The sequence below is a fragment of the Ctenopharyngodon idella genome, chromosome 7, assembly GCF_019924925.1.
Source record: "Ctenopharyngodon idella isolate HZGC_01 chromosome 7, HZGC01, whole genome shotgun sequence".
Lineage (NCBI taxonomy): Eukaryota > Metazoa > Chordata > Actinopteri > Cypriniformes > Xenocyprididae > Ctenopharyngodon > Ctenopharyngodon idella.
Genome location: NC_067226.1, coordinates 24,958,876 through 24,979,894, shown reverse-complemented (window position 1 = coordinate 24,979,894; position 21,019 = coordinate 24,958,876). Strand labels below are relative to the sequence as shown.

Here is a 21,019-nt window from a genome sequence, read left to right as displayed (position 1 = left end):
CTTTTACACTAAATAGGAGTCTTTCACTGCAAGCAGCTTATCCATACTTGTCCCGGTTAAACCTGTTGTTCATAAGCCCCACCTGACAGCAGTGAAAGAAATCAAGCCAAAACCGAAACACAAGCAAAAGATGTGAGTCTGAGTCAGCGATGTAAGCTTAAAATAAGCCTTTAAAACGCCTCACAGTAACTGCACGCCCACTATATCTAACACACATAAATAAAGCATTTACCAACATTAATTTCTCTCTCCATGTCTCTTGCTGTAAACAAAGTAGTAGCAAGTCCACACTAGTCAATTATACACATTTTAGAATAAAAATGATCTCAACACATGGAAAAAATGGCAACAGCTGCACTCTCTCTCTCTCTCAAGTTATATATATATTTATACAACAGTTCTTTCTTTTTCTCGAATCTGATTGGCTGATAGCCATGCGATATTTTAGCGATAACAGCACTCCTACCTTTTCATTGTTTGTTTCACTCCACTTGAAGCAACTGCATGGCAGCCGAGCAAATACACTGTAATTTTTGAGAATACTACACTTGCTTGTTGTACCACAAACATTTTAAGTGTTTTTTAAGCAAGAATGTAGTTGTTTAGACCTGAAATATGTCACTCATATCGCCTATTTTACAATTTGTTTAGACGTTTTTGGAGATGCGAGCTCCAGGCCATCAGCGGCCGTTCAGTCCTCGTGTACCCGCTGAGAACAGCTTCATCTCGGCCAGTGCTTTGGGGATCTGCCGCTGTGTCTTATCATGGTAAAACATGAGATATAACTCTTTTTGGGTAGCTACATAAAACGGGCAATCTTTGGTCTTATTAATCTATTACTTGTTCCAGAGCAAATCGAATTGTGCTGTTAAATTTGATAATTTAATATTAAGGCTATATTTATGGCTACTCATGTGATATTGCTCACAGTGCCCTGAACTTTTTGTTGTGGAGAAGTTTAAAGCAGGGTTAGGTTATAAATCAATATCCCAAGCCTTGAACATCTCATGGAGCACTGTACAATCCATCATCTGAAAATGGAAAGAGTATGGCACAACTGCAAACCTACCAAGACATGGCCGTCCACCTAAACTAATGCTCAAGGAGAGCATTAGTCAGAGAAGCAGCCAAGAGGACCACAGTAACTCTGGAGGAGCTGCAGAGATCCACAGCTCAGGTGGGAGAATCTGTCCACAGGACAACTATTAGTTGTGCACTCCACAAATCTGGCCTTTATGGAAGAGTGGCAAGAAGAAAGCCATTGTTGAAAGAAGCCATAAGAAGTCCTGTTTGCGACAAGCCATGTGGGGGACACAGCAAACACGTGGAAGAAGGTGCTCTGGTCAGATCAGATGAGACCAAAACTTTTTGGCCTAAATGCAAAACGCTATGTGTGAAACCTAACACTGCACATCACCCTGAACACACCAACCGTGAAACATGATGGTGGCAGCATCATGTTGTGGGGATGCTTTTTTTCAGCAGGTACAGGGAAGCTGGTCAGAGTTGATGGGAATGGAGCCAAATACAGGGCAATCTTAGATGAAAACCTGTTAGAGTCAGTCTGCAAAAGACTTCCACCTTCCAGCAGGACAATGACCCTAAACATACAGCCAGAGCTACAATGGAATGGTTTAGTTCAAAGCATATTCATGTGTTAGAATGGCCCAGTCAAAGTCCAGACCTAAATCCATTTGAGAATCTGTGGCGACAATTGCTGTTCACAGACGCTCTCCATCCAATCTGACTGAGCTTGAGCTATTTTGCAAAGAAGAATGGGTAAAATGTGGACACCATTTATCATTTTCCTTCCACTTCACAATAATGTGCCACTTTGTGTTGGTCTATCACATAAAATCCCAATAAAATACATTTTTGTTTGTGGTTGTAACATGTCAAAATGTGGAAAAGTTTAGTGGGTATGAATACTTTTGCAAGGCACTGTATATTACATAAAAGTAATCTGATAGGCTACAGTAATCTTTAACAGTGATCTTTAATCACAAGTTCAAAAATAGTGTGGATTGTGCAAACATTTACCTCTATTACAATTATCACTGCTAGCTTTGAGGCAACAAAGAAACTAAAATAAATGAATAAACGTCCAAGTACAGGTCTCTGCAGGACAGTAATAGGAGTTACCAGATCAGTGTGCGAGGCCATAAACAGAGGGGCGTTTTTGAGAGCGTTACCTGATTTGCCCACGTCAGAGTGTGGGTAGGGTTTAGGGGATGAGGTCAGGTGAAGGGGATCATTTTCATTGCATGATTTATAAACACCCACCAGTTTAAAAACACAGACAAATTCAGAAACGCCCTACTTTTGTTCCGCAGAGACCTCATACTCAAAATATCTGTTAACCAAATTGAAGCTAAATCGGATGTTTTGCTAAACTGTGACCTCTGCTGGTAGCTAGTTGTCACTGCAGGACACGCATCCTTGTGTTTTCTCTCACTGCAAGACCAGGAACCAGGCCAACATTACATCAGTGTAACTGGTGAGATGTCTCCGTTAATGTGATTTAACTCAAGAACGTGTCAACAGGATGCACTCACTTAAAATTCGTCAAGTGTTTTCGGTTTTGCAATTTTTTTCAGTCGTGGTCCATGAGGGACACTGCACATTGATATGTGGGTGCTTCATGCAAAGAGTTAATAAACACACGGAGGACAGCATTTTTTATTTCAAACGTCATACAGAAGGGCGTGATAAAACCTACTCGTGTCCAAGATAAAAATCTCACGTTGCTGGGTAACACTGGAAATAAATAAGCACAAAATAATGACCACGCAGCCATCATAAACAAAATATTGTTAAGCAGATTAGTCCCTACTTAGCCCGCGGCGTTTATTCGCTCCCCAGAGGCACTGTAGTACTCAAAGTTGCCTCGTCTTGGTTTCTGTTCGCAGTCTCCCCATAATCCCTGGAAGGAAAGACGGGTGCGCAACAGCAGAGACGCGCGCTGTGAACGATTTGATACTGTGCGAACGGAGAGAAATCAGCAGAGCGAGGAAGAGTAATGACGAGAATCGGATTTTCTTCGCGCCCAGAGGAGAAAACCGCAGCAATGAATAAATAAACAGGGCGGTTGTAAAACTCCGGCCAGTCGTGACCACGAGAGACTACGCATGTAAGATTCTGTTCATGAAAATTCAATTCAGCGCATGAGAAGACGACCAGCCGCATAGTCGCTTTCAGAATGCGGGCGTGAGAAACATACTACGGCGGGGGAATTAAAGTGCAACGGTGGGCGAGTGAACGGCTCCCCCACAACCATCTTGAGGGCCAGGGGGTGTGTGCGAGTACAGGGCACCAGCATGTCGAACAGAAAGCACCGGGACAACCAGGAGATATGCGCCCGCAAGGTCCGCGAGCTCGCCCAGACGGGAGTGAACAAGCACTGCTTCGAGTGCAACCAACCTGGGGTGACTTACATCGATATCACCGTGGGCTGCTTCGTATGCACCTCATGCTCTGGAATGCTGTGAGTAATAACACCAAACTGCATGTGATTATGTCAAGAATTTCATTAGTAGCCTATTATTCACCAAACTCTGGAAAACATGTAGCTACAATGCAGCGCTGTCAGTGTGAGTTAGAGATTTCTGCTTGTGTTTACATTCAAGATAGTCGGTAATTACTACTTTGTCATTTTCAGGCGTGTCCCAGTCTCGCTTGTGTTACGTATCATTTCGTCATGATTTCAGGTTTGGCATCAATATACGCGTGTTTTTCTGCATGTCAGCAAGGGAATGGTGTGATTCCACTTCAATTTACACACGATTTCAATCTGCAACTGCACTTAAGAACAAAAACATAGCACTGAAGAAAAACATGCAGCCCTCTTCCTTCACTGTTTTTTTTTTTTATTGCTGCAAGAGGTTTTTGCAGTTTACTCTCATTTTCACAGCCTTGTCACACTCTCACACGTTTCACCCATTTATATTAAAAAATAATCGCGAACCCGTTGAACGTTTCACTCCAGTTTCATGTTTAACCACGCAGTTTGTGCTTGCTGTTTGTTTCTGTTTCAGGAGAGGGCTCAACCCACCCCACAGAGTTAAGTCTATTTCCATGACAACCTTCTCCCAACAGGAAGTGGAGTTTTTGCAAAACCATGGCAACGAGGTGAGTGGCAGGTCTACTAGTACATAAGTGATGCTATGCGACCTTTATGGACAGGAGACAGCTGGAAACCACTTGCTTTTAAGGGTCATAAATCCAATTTTCTTCTTGTGCAAAATTCTACACCTCTTGGCCACAAAGCGAATAAAGGGTACTCTATTTGGTGCCTGATTAAAATGTTGCTTGTTAAAGGGATGGTTCACCCAAAAATGAAAATTTATGTGATCATTCACTCGCCCTCAAGTTGTTCCAAACCTGTATACATTTCTTTGTTCTGCTGAACAAACCAGGCCGCTTTGGGGCACCATTGACTTCCATAGTAGGAAAAAAAATACTATGGAAGTCAATGGTGCCCCAGAACTGTTCAGTTTCCCACATTCTTCAAAATATATTCCTTTGTGTTCAACAGAACAAAGAAATTAATACAGGTTTGGAACAACCTGAGGGTTAGTAAATGATGACAGAGTTTTAATTTTTGGGTGAACTATCCCTTTAATTGTATATATCACATTTTATAATACATTATTTACATAATAATCTGCAAATTGCAGACTTGCTTGGAAAAAATGTACTTCATCAGAATAAAGGGTTACTTTTGAATGGAAATCAATGGGGAAACATGCTATTTGCCATCATAATGGTACAAATTCCTGACCCCTAAAATAAACAGTAAACCCAAAGTGCAAAGTAAACGTAGCACAGTCCTGTTACCCATGCAAAGAGGGCGTACATAGGAGTCCTAAAGGGAAAAAAACTAGGAAATGATTGTGAACCGTTTTGGTTGTTAAAAATAAAATGATTAAAAGAAGACTTAAACACTAACCTGCCACGCGTGCTAGTACTGGGTTGGACCCCTTTTGCCTTCAGAACTGCCTTATTTCTTCGTGGCATAGATTCAACAAGGTGCTGGAAACATTCCTCAGAGATTTTGGTCCATATTGACATGATAGCATCACACAGTTTCTGCAGATTTGTTGGCTGCACATCCATGATGTAAATCTCCCGTTCCACCACATACCATAAGTGCTCTATTGGATTGAGATCTGGTGACTGTGGAGGCCATTTGAGTACAGTTAACTCATTGTCATGTTCAAGAAAGCAGTTTGAGATGATTTGAGCTTTGGGACATGGTGCGTTATCTTGCTGGAAGTAGATGGGTACACTGTGGTCATAAAGGGATGGACATGGTCAGCAACAATACTCAAGTAGGATGTGGAGTTTAAAGGGATAGTTCACCCAAAAATGAAAATTTGATGTTTATCTGCTTACCCCCAGGGCATCCAAGATGTAGGGGACTTTGTTTCTTCAGTAGAACACAAATGATGATTTTTAACTCCAACCGTTGCGGTCTGTCAGTCGTATAATGCTTGTCAATGGGAACTCCATCTATAAGAGTCAAAAAAACAAGCACAGACAAATCCAAATTAAACCCTGCGGCTCGTGGCGACACATTGATGTCCTAAGATACGAAACGATCGGTTTGTGCGAGAAACCGAACAGTATTTATATCATTTTTCACCTCTAATACACCACTATGTCCAAATGCCTTACGCATGCGGTTGGTGAGGTCTGAACGCGCTCTGACAACGGAAGTGATCTCTCGCACCACAAACCGATCGTGTCGTGTCTTAGGACATCAATGTGTCGTCACGAGCCGCAGGGTTTAATTTGGATTTGTCTGTGCTTGTTTTTTTGACTCTTATAGATGGAGTTACCATTGACAAGCATTATACGACTGACAGACCGCAACGGTTGGAGTTAAAAATCATCATTTGTGTTCTACTGAAGAAACAAAGTCACCTACATCTTGGATGCCCTGGGGGTAAGCAGATAAACATCAAATTTTCATTTTTGGGTGAACTATCCCTTTAAATGATGCTCAATTGGTACTAAAGCCGCGTTTCCACCGAAATTACCCGGAACAATTTGTCCCAGGAACTTTTTTTCCCCCAGACCTATTGCTAGCTGCGTTTCCATAGCGGTCCGTGAAGATAGTCCGATGATGTAGGACTGCGCGACTTTCCAGTTCCCGCTGGATATCGTCCTCTGCGTATAAGCATAATAAATCCTGGACCTCATCATCAGTCTGTCGGTCGTATTTTTTAAACTCCATTGTTGATTCGAATAGCAAACAACTCTTACTGCACGCACCGCAACAGACTTTAAAAAACGATGGTTGAAATAAAATGCTGCGTGGAGTCAACCAGTCAGCATGTTCAGCGCCCAAGTCCCACCCCCGAAAGTTCCTGAACTTTGAAAAAGTACTACCTAGCGAGCAGGTACTTTCTGAGGGGGAATTTTTTACCCGGAACTTCATTTAGACCCTGGTGCCTGTGGTCGAAACACACCGAGTACCACTCCAAAGTTCCTAGTTCCTGCGGAAAGTTCCTGCGGTGGAAACGCGGCTTAAGGGGCCCAAAGTGTGCCAAGAAAATCCCCCCCAGAAAATATTCTGGCCCTACAATCTGAATGTTGCAGCAGAAATTGAGACTCATCAGACCAGGCAACATTTTTCCAATCTTCTATTGTCCAATTTTGATGAGCCTGTGAATTGAAGCCTCATTTTCCCGTTCTTCTCTGACAGGAGTGGCACCTGTGTGTTCAATCTGCTTCAAGGTTCGACGTGTTGTGCGTTCAGAGATGCTCTTGTGCAGATCTCGATTGTAACGAGTGCTTATTTGTTGTTGTTGCCTTTCTATCAGCTGGAACCAGTCTGGTCATTCTCCTCTGATCTCTGGCATCAACAACGCATTTTCACCCACAGAACTGCCGCTCACTGGATATTTCCTCTTTTTCGGACCATTAAACTCTAGAGATGGTTGTGTGTGAAAATCCCAGTAGATCAGCAGTTTCTGAAATACTTAGTTAGTGCCAGCCCATCTGGCACTAACAACCATTCCACGTTCAAAGTCACTTAAATCAACTTTCTTTCCCATTCTGATGATCAGTTTGAACTCCAGCAGATTATCTTGACCATGTCTACATGCCTAAATGCATTGGGTTGCTGCCATGTGATTGGCTGATTAGATATTTGCATTCACGAGCAGTTAAACAAGTGTACCTAAAGTGGCCTGTGTAATATAGCATAAGAAACATCCCATTTTACCCATCAACAACCTTATGTGTAACATAACATGAATTCTATTAATAGAAAATACCACATGTGTAATGGATACACAGTTTATTTTTGGCTGTATTTCTTATGTGTGTGTGCGTCAAAGTGCATTTGTAAAACTATCTGGTCAATCTGTGAAAAGACTAAAAGCATTTGATGGCTTCCATCATATAAACTGCAAAAGCAGGCTAACTTAGTAGTGCACTGAGCAAATGTTAGATTGCTTAATACTAAGAGCTTACGTTAAGTTTTATAAATGGTGTGTGGGCAAAGCATAAAATATATAGAGTTTTTTAGTTCGTAATATACTGCTGGTTTTCCCATGAGTGTGTGACTGAACTTGCCTTTCTGGTAAGCAAATCTGAATGGGGTTCAAGCACAGACACTGCTCTTTCACTCCCCAGCCAACACACACATACTCACATTCACACCCACAATTGGCACTACAGGATTCTTGCTCATTGCAGTTGCTCTGAGGGTGGGCGCCATGCTTGTATAACACTGGCAAAAAATTCTTCTGACTCATTCCTCCTCTCCTCTGTAAAGTATGTTGAATATGAGAAGGGACAGACCGGCACAGCAAATATCAATGCTAGTGATGACATTAAAGTGAATGATAAATGAAACTACAGGGCTAAATAACCACTAATCCATACACAATTTACAGTGTGTAACTGAGCCTGCTAAATTACACCTAAGCTCATTCGATGCTAAAAATACGTTTTGACTCCGTTTTACGTATTTTTGTAATTTATGTCACTGAGCATCTGGGTCACAGTCTAATTTGTTGAAGTACCTCAGACATAATATTACACACAGTTTCCTGCAACAAACAGTATCTGTTTGACATGTTTACATTAACTATTAATGTTCAGTAATAATAAAGCTTTTAAGTTAATTGCAAACACAAACCCCAAATAAGCAAAATGCTTTCTAAATAATGGTGCACAATCTCAATTTCACATTAAAATCCTAGCAAACATCTCCTTTGAGAAAGTACTCTATGCAATATGAAGATTAGCCTGTATAAGGCTGTATAAACTTTAATGAGGCTTAAATAGGTGATTAACTGTGTTCTTGGTTTATGGGGGCGTTAGGTTGGAAGGAGGACCTGGCTCTGCACATTTGACCCCAAAACAGATGGCTGTTTTGATGCACGTGACACACAGAAGCTGAAAGAGTTCTTGCAGGACAAATATGAGAGGAAGAAATGGTGAGTGAGAAGAAGTGTGGTCATAAAGGCAGTTTCAGTGTGGATCAAACTAAATTATTAATACATGCACTGAACCATACTCCCTGGATTATCTATAGATGAAAGTCAAAGAATGCAATACTAACAAGTGTTTGTTTTTCCAGGCATTTCTCTAAAAGCAAGATTCGTAGAGATGCAGAGACACCATGGGGCCCAGGGGTTCAGGCTGTTCCAGCTCCACATGGGCCCGCTCAGAATCAGCCTCCACTGGGACATCCTCTGAACCCCACTGCCCGGCCCACTCGTACACTGGTGAGGAAGAAAAGAGGGAGGCCCAGGAATAAAAAAAGATTTGAAGAGACAAAAGAGAAGACAAAAACGTTCAATAATGTCTTGATGAATTGTTATTATTATTATTTGATCGATAATAGTATTATCAATCCCTTAAAGGGTTAGTTCACCCAAAAATTAAAATTCTGTCATTAATTACTCACCCTCATGTCGTTCTACACCCGTAAGACCTTCGTTCATCTTCAGAACACAAATTAAGATATTTTTGATAAAATCCAATGGCTCAGTGAGGCCTGCTTTGACAGCAAGATAATTAACACTTTCAAAGCCCAGAAAGGTACTAAAAACATATTTAAAACAGTTCATGTGACTACAGTGGTTCAACCTTAATGTTATGAAGCGACGCGAATGCTTTTTGTGCAACACTTTCGAAACACTTATGACGTAACGAAGCTTCGTTTACTGAAATCACGTGACTTTGGTAGTTTGATACACACTCTGAACCACTGATTCGAAACAAAAGATTTGTAAAGCTTCGAAGCTTCATGAAGCAGTGTTTTGAAATCGCCCATTACTAGATATTGTTGAATAAAGTCGTTATTTTGTTTTTTTGGCACACAAAAATTATTCCTGTCGCTTCATAACATTAAGGTTGAACCACTGTAGTCACATGAACTGTTTTGAATATGTCTTTAGTACCTTTCTGGGCGTTTGAAAGTGTTAATTATCTTGCTGTCAATGGAGGCCTCACACGGATTTTATTAAATATCTTAATTTGTGTTCCAAAGATAAACAAAGGTCTTACGGGTGTGGAAGGACATGATGGTGAGTAATTAATGAGAGAATTTTCATTTTTGGTTGAACTAACCCTTTAATATAATTTCTTAATAATTTCTTAATAATAATTATTATTTATATTATTATTTATTTATTATTACAAATGAAAATTACTATAAAGGATTTTAGGAGGAAAACAGGGTATACAAATAGGCATAGTGTCAGTGAAGAAGTTTTAAAGCATTAATTATCATTATTTATCATTAAAGGACTAAATTATTATTGTTACTATATAGTAGTAGTAGTATAATTATTACTATTAGTAGGATTAGTAGTAGTATAAAAATGATTTCAAATGATTGTAGAAGTAAAATAAAGTATACAAATAAGCTTAGTGTCAGTGAAGTTTTAAGTCCCCTAATAATTTTATCCCTTAAAACTCATCTTTGATGACCAAAATGACACATTTAAATGTTTTTTCCTGTGAAAAAAAAATTCTTCATGCCTTAAAATAGCTTGAATGTAACTCTACACCCTTACTTCATTTAGTATATGCAGACCTATGAATATGTTAATTAGCCCCGCCTCCACTCACTCGCCGAGCTCAGAGATCCACTCGGTCACCTTACTGAGGAAAACGCTGCACAATGGTATCGCTTTTTATAACGTTGGCCACATAACGGTAATTAATATGATTATCCTTTTGCTTGACTACATTATCAAACAGCTAATAATGTATTGCTAATGTTACACAGCGACTCCCTTGCTTCAGAGCGGTCATAGTTAATGATATGCTAAAGCCCGCCGGCACATTGACGTGATTGGTTACAAGGTAGTTTGTGAAGTAAGAAACACCAGCGATTTCAAACCGTGTTTTTGAAACTGTCTTTAGATCACTGCAGTTTTAAAGACAAGATACTCAGCAATGGTGTTGACTTGCACATGCAACATTAAAAACTTGATTTTCACCACAGGGGGACTTTAAAATTTTAATTTCCCTTAAATGAACTAAATTATTTTTATTACTATAAATGGAAAAGAAAATACATCAAAAGATTTTAGAAGGAAAATCAAGTATACAAATAGGCTTCGTATCAGTGAACAAGCATTAAAGCTGTAATTTCACTTTCATGAACTACATTATTAGCTCAGTTCTTATTTACTACTGTAGCAGCGCCGTTTGAATTAAACCATGAGAGTAAAGGAGTGTTGCGGTTCGAGCTGTTTAACATGCTTTCATCTCTGATCTGAAAAACACCCCAAAAATGTGTCACATCGAGGGTGCTGATCTGATTTTTAATATGTATGTGTGTGTGTGTATTCCCACAGTCGCAGTCCCAGTTGTCAATATGGGACAGAGCTCCTGCTGTCTCTCCGGCTGATAGTCGTACTGAAGTGTTCACTGCCAGACCAACTCGCTCACAGAGCTTCAGAGATCATCCCATTAAAGGTACAGCCTTCAAACTCTCTTCTCTACCCTTCTGCTCTTCCCTCCTTACTTCAATTTGTTTTTCCTTCTTGTTTTCCTATCTTCCCTTCCCCCTCCTTCTGTCTTGTCTCTCCTGATTAATAACACTGATGTACTGTACTGTAAGTCATCATTAGACTGTGATTTATTATTTAATTTTCATTTCAATGTTTTATTTTTCTCTCTTCCTCTTCTCTCCTTTCCATCTGTTTCTCTCTTTCTGTTTAAGACACATTGTTAAGTGGTGTGGAGAGACAGAGGCCAGGAATATTATCTTCTGGAATGGGACCCCAGAATCATCCCTCCTCCTTTCCAGCCCTTCCACGTCCTTCAGGTACACAAAGACACAAACACTTTTCCCTCACACACATATTGTGCCTGTCACAAAAAATAAATACATTTCTATGAAGTATAAAGTGGGGTTCAAAAGTCCACATTGAAAATCTGGGGTTTCTTTTTATTTAAACCTGGAAATAAACAGAACGTTTTTGGATTTTAAAACATTTAAAACAAAGAGAAGTTAGGATGTAAATTTAAGAGTAATATATTTAAAGGTACTCTATGTAACTTTTTTTTGTTCAAAATTAACATTTAAATAATGAGTCAATACATAACCCGTGACATTCTACCTAGAGATGTTCACATCCTCAGACTCTTATAGGAATTATGCGTTTGTATGGCAACACTATCAACAGTGAAATGAATCTGCAGCAGTCAGGTGGTACAACTAGAGCTCTGCAAATAGTTTACGTTCATTATTATTGCAATGTTATGTGCTTTGAGACATGAGGTAACTTGACGCTTTGCAGACTCTGCTCTGGCTGCGCGCGTTCATGTGTTTTGAAATAGGCGTGGCTTCGGAAAGGTCTCGGAAAGGAGGGTGGAACCTTATGCTTTCAAGGCTAGCTTTCTGTTGCTAGCCGCTCAGAAATTGCCTACCATACCTTTAAGCAAAAGGAAAAACAAAATAATATGAAACTATACAATTCATGTACATTTTACATGAATGTATATCATGTAATTTTTACTTAAAAAAATGATAATAAAATTTGCATTAAAAATCATTTTAAATTGGAAGCAGAAGCATTTTAATCTGGAGTCACAAAATTTTGGATCCCACTGTATATCTAAATTTCTGCATTTTTAAAAAATGTATTGTCTATGAAGTCTTTCTTCACTATTAAACCATATGAGTTTAATTTTATCTCATCTTCCCTTCTTTATCTTTTGTTTCACAGCAAGTAGCACTTTCAAAAACAGCTTTACTTTAGGTAAGTCACATAAACGATATATGTGATTCTGACTGATTGTGCACCGCAGACACTTCAGCTTTACCTCAGACCATCTGGCTGCATTGCTGAGTGAGCCAGCCATGACAGGCAAAAAAAATGTTGATATAATTGCAGATACAGTATAAAGTTTGTGTATATGAGGGCTGTGACTGTGTCAGAGAGAAAGAAACAGAAAGAAGCAGAGGAAAAGACTGACAGTATGCAGACTTGAACCCCCATGGAATAATGCTGTGAACAGTAAACCAGTGGTTTAGATCAAGATCAAATGACCAAGCTAGACTCAATGCAAGATAGACACTATTCAGTATGTTTGTGGCCACAGTATTATGTTAGCCAGTACATCTAATGTTAAACAAGCTACAAAAGCTAAGAAACCTAGATAACCTAGATTAGCCCACCTTTGGAGATGTTTCTCACTGCAGTGGCCTCAGACGGAGCTTCTAAATACCAGCAGTGCCATGCTAAAGTCACAGAATGATACTGAATGTGTCCTGCATATGCTCCAGCCAGCTACTTCAAAGCCCTACATCACAGCTCTGCCAGGTCAAGGAGAGACAATCTGCTCTTTGATAATGAAAAAGGCACAGGCTTTAAAGTAAAGGTATATTTAGAAAATCGCCCAGAGCAGTGCCTGCTTTGTCTGTGCTTGCATGTAACCTGTTGATGTGAAAGAACGTGTAGAATTATTTGTAGAATACACTGGAATACCAATATAGGATATTACTACAAGAGTATGGAAATATATGAAATTTGATTTGAATAATTTCCAGATCTGGATAAGTATGGAAGAATATTTGTGTTTCCATAAACTGCCTCTATTCTGTTTTCTAAAATATAAATATATTTTCGATATATTTAAAAATAAATGTATCATAAAAGCAGAATGTTTTTCATGGTGTTTAGAGCAGGCCAGTGCAGCCAAAAGTTTAGTGATCATTTAGTAATTGTTTAACACAATTAATAATTTTCATTACGCAAAACTGCTTGCCTTCAAGTTTGTCCTCAAGTTGTTCCAAGCACTCTGCTAAACACAAAAGACATTCTGAAGAATGTCGGTTTCCAAACATTTGAAGGTAGCCATTAACTTCCACAGTATGGAAAAAAAATAATATGGAAGTTAATTGCTACCGTCAGCTGTTTGGTTACCCACATTCTTCAAAATATCTTCTGTGTTCAGCACCGCAATGTGTTGGAACAACTTGAGGGTGAGTAAATGTGTAGATTTTCATTTTTGGGTAACTATCCCTTAAAAAGGGTCATGACATGGATTTTTTCATGGATGTTCCTAGAGGTTCACTTTTAATGTTTTTTGCACAAAAAAACAAATGTATATGCGGAAAAACTATTATTTTTAACCCTCATTCTGACCCTCTGTCTGAAATGATCAGTTTTTAATGGGCGGCTCAAAAGAAACTTTTGTTCATCTTTCAACAAAAGTTTCTGTGCAAACTCTCCATTACAGTGTGCCTCATTTAGAAAACAAAATGCTCCGAACAAACATATAATCCTCCGACGTGATCCAGGATGTCATTAAAATAAATCACCCAGTTGTTTCTGAAGCTGAGATCCTTCTGACGTATCTACAGAGACGCAAACAAGCTGTTTAAATTGAACATGTCAAAGCGACCGTTCTTTCACTCTTCCATTTGTCCTGTTATCGACAGACTCAAGTGCGTGGAGTATGTCAGAAACTGAATGTGTATCTGTATACTGTATCCAGTGTAGACAGCATCAGTGATTATAATGGGTTCTATTTGCTTTTGACGCGATACTCACATCCGGTGTAGGCAAATGTCAGCCGTTAAGCAACTGAATGCCAGTGGGCGGGGCCTATGGTGCAATGATGTATAACTATTCATCGATGTCTTGTTCTGGAGGCAGAATGCAAAATGTATTTGCCTATGTGATGTCACAGACCCCGCAATATCAAAACGAGCCATTTTTCGAGCTTGATAAATAAATGCTTTGTTCATACTGAGGAGGACGTTTTAAGCTATAAAATTTGCAGGATGTTTTAATGGTACAAAGACCTCTTATATGTTAAAAGATAAAGGCAAATTGATTTCTCATGTCACAACCCCTTTAAGGAGAGGTGTGCAATTACTTTTCCCGAAGTGATCGGATGTACATTTTTGCCTCACGGGTAATAAAAACAGGTAGAAAAATCCTATTAACTTAGATTAAAGGAGAGACATGAGCCACATCTAGAGACTAGAATATCATAGAGACACAAGGGTCTGCCCTTTTGACTTGGGCCAGCGAGCAACTGCCTAGCAACTACCCAGAATAACCTAGGAACCACTAAATGATGCCCCTGGAACAACAGCTAGAACACCTTAGCAACCACACAGCAACAGCCTGACATCACTCTAGCATTGCGTCAGCAAGTTGTGCACTTTCAATCTTCTTTATAAAATGTAAAAATATAGTACCAAATCATTTGTCTGACTCATTCCTTTGAATTTGAACATGTGTATGTTTAAGATTTAGATACTTTCAGAATACATGGGGAAAATGTAGTGGTTACAAATCTTAAATCTTAAAACCTCAAACATATTATTTAAGTCAAAATATTTTCATGCATCTCAAACAGTGTTATATACTAATATAATATTTTTTATAATATTTATGAATTAGTTTTTATTTTTATATTTTTTTTAGTTTCCATTTTAATTTGTTTACTTTTTAGTCATTTTTACATGCTAATATTTCTATTTAGCTTTAATTAATTTATTTTTATTTCAGTTTTAGTAATTTTACTACTTCAACATTTATAGTTTTTTCATCTAATCTAAGTTTTTCATCTAGTATTTATATATATATATATATATATATATATATTTTTTATGTCAGCTTTATTTCAATGAATGGAAATGATTTTTAATAGTTTTAGGTAACAATAACAACACTAATTGCAAAAGCATTAAGAGCATAATCACAGAGAGCCTCTCTGATTGGTTTAGGTCGCACTCTGTCATCTGGGGGTGGAGCTGCATTTAGAGCCTTCCCTAAATCACTGAGTTTGGATTTTGGGGGTCTAAGCCATGCCCACAACACGCTAAGTTCTGCTGCTCCGCCCCCTGTCACTCAGGATAAGTATGCAGCCTTATCACAGCTTGATAAAGTGTTCTCAGACAACACACCTGTCACAGGTAAGACAAGGTTATGGGTATATATCTATGCCTTTTTATTATAAAATTATTAAGCTAGTCCATAAAGATCTCAAAATAATATACATTTTGTTGCATTTTTGTTTGCATGGTGGAAATCCACATATAGTATACAGCTTTGACAAGCCCTTTTACATTTTTGTAGCCATTACAACAGCTCCCTCTGATGGACCCCCTCAGTATAGCACCCTCTTTGGTAACCGGCTTTCCTCAAGTTCCACACCTGCAAGGTAAAACTTTAAATAGAATAGAATTAGTTACCACACATCACTCTAAATTAAATAGAACGATTTTTCAACCCACATTACTGTTAAGATGTTTAACGGCTTTTAGAGTTCATTTCTTTGAACTAGTGTATTGTCTTTTTCTGTTTCCCTCAATCTCCTGTGCTCTCTTTTTCAGCTCCCCAGGTGTTCCAGAGGCCACATCTGGATCTCAAACGTTTGCAAGTGAGCAATTCACAGCAGTGTTTTTTAGTTTATTTAGTTTACCCATCCAGAACTGATTTTGACCTACAATAGGCATGACATTTTGACTTTGGTTTTTGAAGCAGCTATTTGTGAGTAAACAAGTAATAATAGATTATCCCATGTTTTTTTAAACTGAAGTATCAACAGAGTAGATTACCTACCAATTTTAGACGGTTACTGATTTCAAATGACATGACTGACTTAGTAATGTAACCCATTACACATTTAAGGTAATATAATCGGACTACTTTTTGATTACTTTTGACCCAACTCATTTATCACATTTGATTTGCATAGGATAATCTTGTGTCATATTGATATAAAAATACAATGAGAAAGAAAATATATTCCATTCTTGCATTAAATATTACATAATGTAAGGGTTTCCTAGACTGGGGTTCGTGAGTTTAATGAAAAGCTATTAAGTTAAAAAAAATTAAATAAATAAATTATATATATATATATATATATTGTATTTGTTTATCTGCATGTCATTGACCATTAACCAACATCAGAGAACTGTGAACGTAATTTTATTATTAAATATTATTATTATTGACCTAACTTATTACCTGTTCTCTTAATTATTCTCAGGGGGGTACTTCAAGTAAATATATTAGGTCAAAGAGGTTCAGCTGACAAATAAGTTGGGGAATCCCTGCATTGCATGTAAATATGAAATGATGTGAATTTGTACATTTTAATGTGTTTGAAAGACAAAAGCCTTCCAAAAGAAGAGAAAGTGACATGAAGGCCAAGTGTGGTAACCCACACTCGAAATTTTTCCTCTGCATTTAACCCATCCAAGTTAGTGAGTAGTGAACACACACTGCAAACCATGGACACACACACCCAGAGCAGTGGGCAGCCATTTTTGCTGTGGCGCCCGGGAAGCCATTAGTCCATGACTGCCCAGTAATACATTATTACAGTAATACATGGTTAGTAATACATGGACAGTAATAATGGTTAAATGACTCGCTGAATAACAGTTCAAATAATAATTATTGTGTTCTTCAGGAGCTGATTAGACATGCAATGTTGCAATGTTGAGAAAACACATCTTAAAGTGAAATGATTTCTGTAAATCCAGTGATCAACTGCTGTGTGATAGTCATATGACCAGTGGCTGGTCTGTCTGTGCAATTCCACAAGTCTGGAAGACCTTCTGAGCGTAAATAAGCAGTAGGCTTTTATAGTAAGGAAAATTTAAAACATAAAAATAAGTAGTAGGGAGAATCAATGAATTGTGAATAATTTACTGCCATTGTGAGAATAACGTAATCAATAAAAGTAACTGTAGTCTGATTATGAGTATTTTAAAATGTAATATAATCTAATTACAAGTACTCATTTTTTGGAATCTCATTATGTAATCCAGATTACATGTAATCAGTTACTAACCAGCACTGCTTGGGTGTGACTTGGAAATTTTGGACAATCTTACAGCATGACCTCAGAAAGCCTCTGAAATGGAAACATCTGTAAATTCACAATAATTAAGTCAAAACAGGGATTTGATCCCAAGTACAGTTCATGCTAATGAGAGACCTTGTGCAGTGTGTGACTCATAACAACACTTTTTCTCTCTCTGATTCAGATTTCCCAAACCCATTCAATTCTACAGCCAGTTGCACCCAGCCTGTTTTGTCTCCTAGTAACCCCTTCAAAAGCACAGCCTCAGGTAAGAGATGTGTGCCCATGCCCACATTATGTTTTGGCTTTTGGAAAACAGGAAGACTGCAATTCAGTATAATTGCATTTTTAGAAGAAAAAAAAAACTGAGCTACTAGGATTAGTTTGTACCTTTACTATATCAATAAAATGCCTTTATGGACTGCGGTTATCGTAAATCGGAAACCGACTGTAAAGAACTGCATACAACTCCTATAGTTTTTCAACCTAAGATTAAGCAAGCCTTCTATTTACCAGTATGGACCACTGAAAGGTCCATACAGCCAAGGGTCAGCATTAATCTGATTGTGGCACACAAGCCCATAGTTATGTCTTGTGAAGGATACATTGTTACAATGCTATAAATCTGACAGAGTATACTTGGCTTAAAAGGAACTTAATCCATAAAGCAATGAATTTGTTAATTGTATATTGCGGGTGTTCCTGTGCGGAACTATTGCGAGACCTTACTTCTAATAAATCAAGCAAAGCGCTTACTCCCACAAATGCTAGTGGTAGATCTCAAAGCCAACACAAACAGTGATGTCACTTGGGAAAATTCCAATGCAAAGAGAGTGGTTTGTGGGATTTATTGTTGGCTGAAGTCCAAGTGTTAAAGGAAATAATACACTTTGTCTTTAGTAGTCAGCACATTTATCATTTTATCATGATCATGAGTTCAACAATCTTTACAAATATGAAAACTGGCTTTTATGTCCATATCTATCCATCTATCTATCTATATCTGATTGTATATCGATCTACACATACATATAAAGAAATAGATAGATAGAAAGTAAAAGTAAAACAAAACTATCACTACACATACATAGAGAGAGGGAGATAGATAGATAGAGACAGAGTGATAGTTTTGTGTTTTACTTTTACTGTCTATCTATCTATCATCTGATTGTATATCGATCTACGCATACGTATAAAGAGATAGACAGACAGACAGTAAAAGTTAAATTCTGTTCTGACAGTAAAAGTTCAATAGTTCTGTGTTTTATTTTGTAAATAAAAAACAGTTTGCATGTTTAAAAAATGCTGAACTCAACATTCAGGACATCATGTCTTTCTGATTGACAGATGATGCCTCCTCCTCAGCTGTCTTTCCTCAGTCTGTCTCTTTTCCTGCATCTGCCACCCAAAGTGCTTTTTCACACCAACAGTCTAGTAACCAGGAAGCGAACGGTGAGTATAGCAAGCTTAAGTCTTTAAATCTGCTTAATGGCAGCGAAACCTGTTCTTAAAATAGTCCACTAATCAATTAAAAGAATCAGTAAGGAATTAGCGCTTAAGACGAGACACTGCAAAATGAAAACTCAAGATGACCGATATGTGAGTCCGTTTTCAAAGACTATTTTTATCCTGTTTGCTTGTTTGTTTGTAGGTTTCAACTCATTTCCTGCCCCCGAGTCCGTCCCCAAAGTACCACGACCAATGTCTGTCAACCCTTTTACTGTAAGCATAACCCTCTTTCTATGCTAAGAGTCAATAAAACGGGTGTAGTAAATAAGCTTCTGCCTAGATATCATAAATCACTTGCAGACTGAACTTAGTTTTAACTGAATGGCAGGCTATGTACCTTATATTTCTGTAAGCATACAAGTATGTGTGTGTAAAGGGGTTAAGAGTGTTTTCCATTTCTTCTCTTAGGGGAATGTTTACCCGAGCAGAGGAGCATCACTGAACCCTTTCATCTGATCCCGAACCGGCCATGGAGAAAGAAGAGAGCGAGTGGAGCTTGTTTACTTTGCCATACCTACAGAAAACATCCAACACTTTTGCGTGTGTATGTGTCTTCATGTATGTTTAAAGGTGTGAGTGTTTGTTAGCAGATATTGTACATGTAACTATTTGTACATGCTTTGTTGTATGTGTGTGTGAGAGTGTGTGTGTGTTTGTATGTGCCCTTTTGTACCAGATGCTATACAGTAAATCAAGCTCTGTGTGTGTTTGTGTGTACATTTTTGTCAGTTTTGCCTAATATCAGTGGTATTTTTTCTGATAATAGGAGAACTTCTGATGAAAGGTGCTTATGAGAGACAATAACACTCACAAACACACACACACACACACTTAAGCTGCTGCTTTGACCAGTAGAATTTCTTGTGCCAATATCGCCCTAACCTGAGTGCCCACTTACTTCACTCATACACTGAGGTCAACACATTACAATAAAATAGTAGCAATTCAAGCTTCAGATCACCTCAGTAATGCATTTTTCCCTCAATGCCGATTTGGTTTAATTGATTCAGATGCATGTTAATAAGATGGCATAAACGAAACAGGCATTTACGCCACTAATCTGTCTGTGTATGTATGCCAGGCTTGTTTCTATTTATTTTGACGTTGACGTTTATTTCAAGCGTTACTAAGTATTCGTGTGTGCATTGTCGGACTGCATGCGCTTCTCAAGCTGAGCAGGAAGCTGCTGAATGTACTGCAGTTTCAGTGATTATGAGGGAAAAAACATTTCTTGTATGGACCAAAAATTGTCTAATATCGTCAAGTTTCCTGTATAATGTAGAGATGGTTTCTTTTGCAAAAGGATTCTGAAGAATGTCTTTGTATCGAGATGTATCCATCTGCATAAAGCTATCCATTAATTGTTGTGTCTATGTGTATCTGATTGTCCATGTGATGCAAATCGAATTGAATTTGCTGCTTTTGAAATTTCATGCAATATCTTTTTATGATAGCTTCATTTATATTTTTCTGTGAAGATCATTATTGCATTATGAATGTATTTGCACTCTATGAACATTAGGGCTTTCAACTGAAAATTAAAATGAAAAGTATAAATTTCATCTCTCTCCTGATGTAGTCTAATTTTTATTACTGGGTGACTATACTTCATCTAGAATAAGTTAAAAAATAGAGAGAGAAGCATTTATGTATTTCTAAATATTGATTTGATGAACCATTTCAGCTTCTAAAAATATATGTATCACCTTTTCATTTATTCATGTAAATTTTAAACCTAAAATTCTAAAATTCTTGTCCACGTTGTGAAATACTGCAATGGACCAATTGGTCCACTAGATGTCACAGGTAATCCATTTTAATATGATTCAATGACGACACAGTATTCAATAAAGAATTTTAAGATTTTATTTATTTTCTTTTTTTTTTTTTTTTAATTAAAATTATGATTGACACCTGCATTACTGACTTATTTATAGGACAAACCCTTTTTTTTTTTTTTTCCTGGTGGAAAGTAAAACCAAAAATGTTTGGCATCTTCTGAATGTATTAAAGGATGATACAACAGTGCAAGGTCTGCCTGCTTTTGAAATCAGTCTTTTGGACAATTGCTCTATTGTCACTGCTATTTATCTGCCATAAATTAACAAGATATTTATGACGACAATGGTAACACTTAACATTTATTCCTTTAAACTATCAAATATTTATGTCAGCAACTTAAAAAATACTAGTA

At 37.9% G+C, this 21,019-nt stretch overlaps 1 protein-coding gene across 2 annotated transcripts; it reads left to right on the top strand.

Moving 5' to 3' along the window:
* The first annotated feature begins 2,462 nt into the window (after positions 1–2,462).
* agfg2 (ArfGAP with FG repeats 2) lies at positions 2,463–20,388 on the top strand. 2 transcript variants are annotated; one of them, XM_051900580.1, is made up of 15 exons: positions 3,388–3,484; positions 3,659–3,707; positions 4,035–4,128; positions 8,338–8,453; positions 8,597–8,744; positions 10,830–10,950; positions 11,198–11,302; positions 12,207–12,239; positions 15,224–15,412; positions 15,576–15,660; positions 15,833–15,879; positions 17,501–17,584; positions 18,664–18,768; positions 18,968–19,038; positions 19,234–20,388. In XM_051900580.1, the coding sequence occupies exons 3-15, from the start codon at positions 4,075–4,077 to the stop codon at positions 19,279–19,281; spliced, it is 1,206 nt and encodes a 401-aa protein (XP_051756540.1). In that variant the 5' UTR covers positions 3,388–3,484; positions 3,659–3,707; positions 4,035–4,074; the 3' UTR covers positions 19,282–20,388. The 2 variants fall into 2 exon arrangements, with proteins under 2 accessions (XP_051756539.1, XP_051756540.1); XM_051900579.1 differs by lacking the exon at positions 3,659–3,707 and having other exon boundaries at positions 2,463–3,484.
* Positions 20,389–21,019: the final 631 nt, after the last annotated feature.

Excerpts from the sequence above, each read along its gene's own strand:
- agfg2 (XM_051900579.1), top strand. The coding sequence starts at position 3,318 with ATGTCGAACAGAAAGCACCGGGACAACCAGGAGATATGCGCCCGCAAG. Across the intron at positions 4,129-8,337 it reads TGCAAAACCATGGCAACGAG|GTTGGAAGGAGGACCTGGCT; the intron begins GTGAGTGGCAGG and ends TGGGGGCGTTAG. Across the intron at positions 12,240-15,223 it reads CAAAAACAGCTTTACTTTAG|GTCGCACTCTGTCATCTGGG; the intron begins GTAAGTCACATA and ends TGATTGGTTTAG.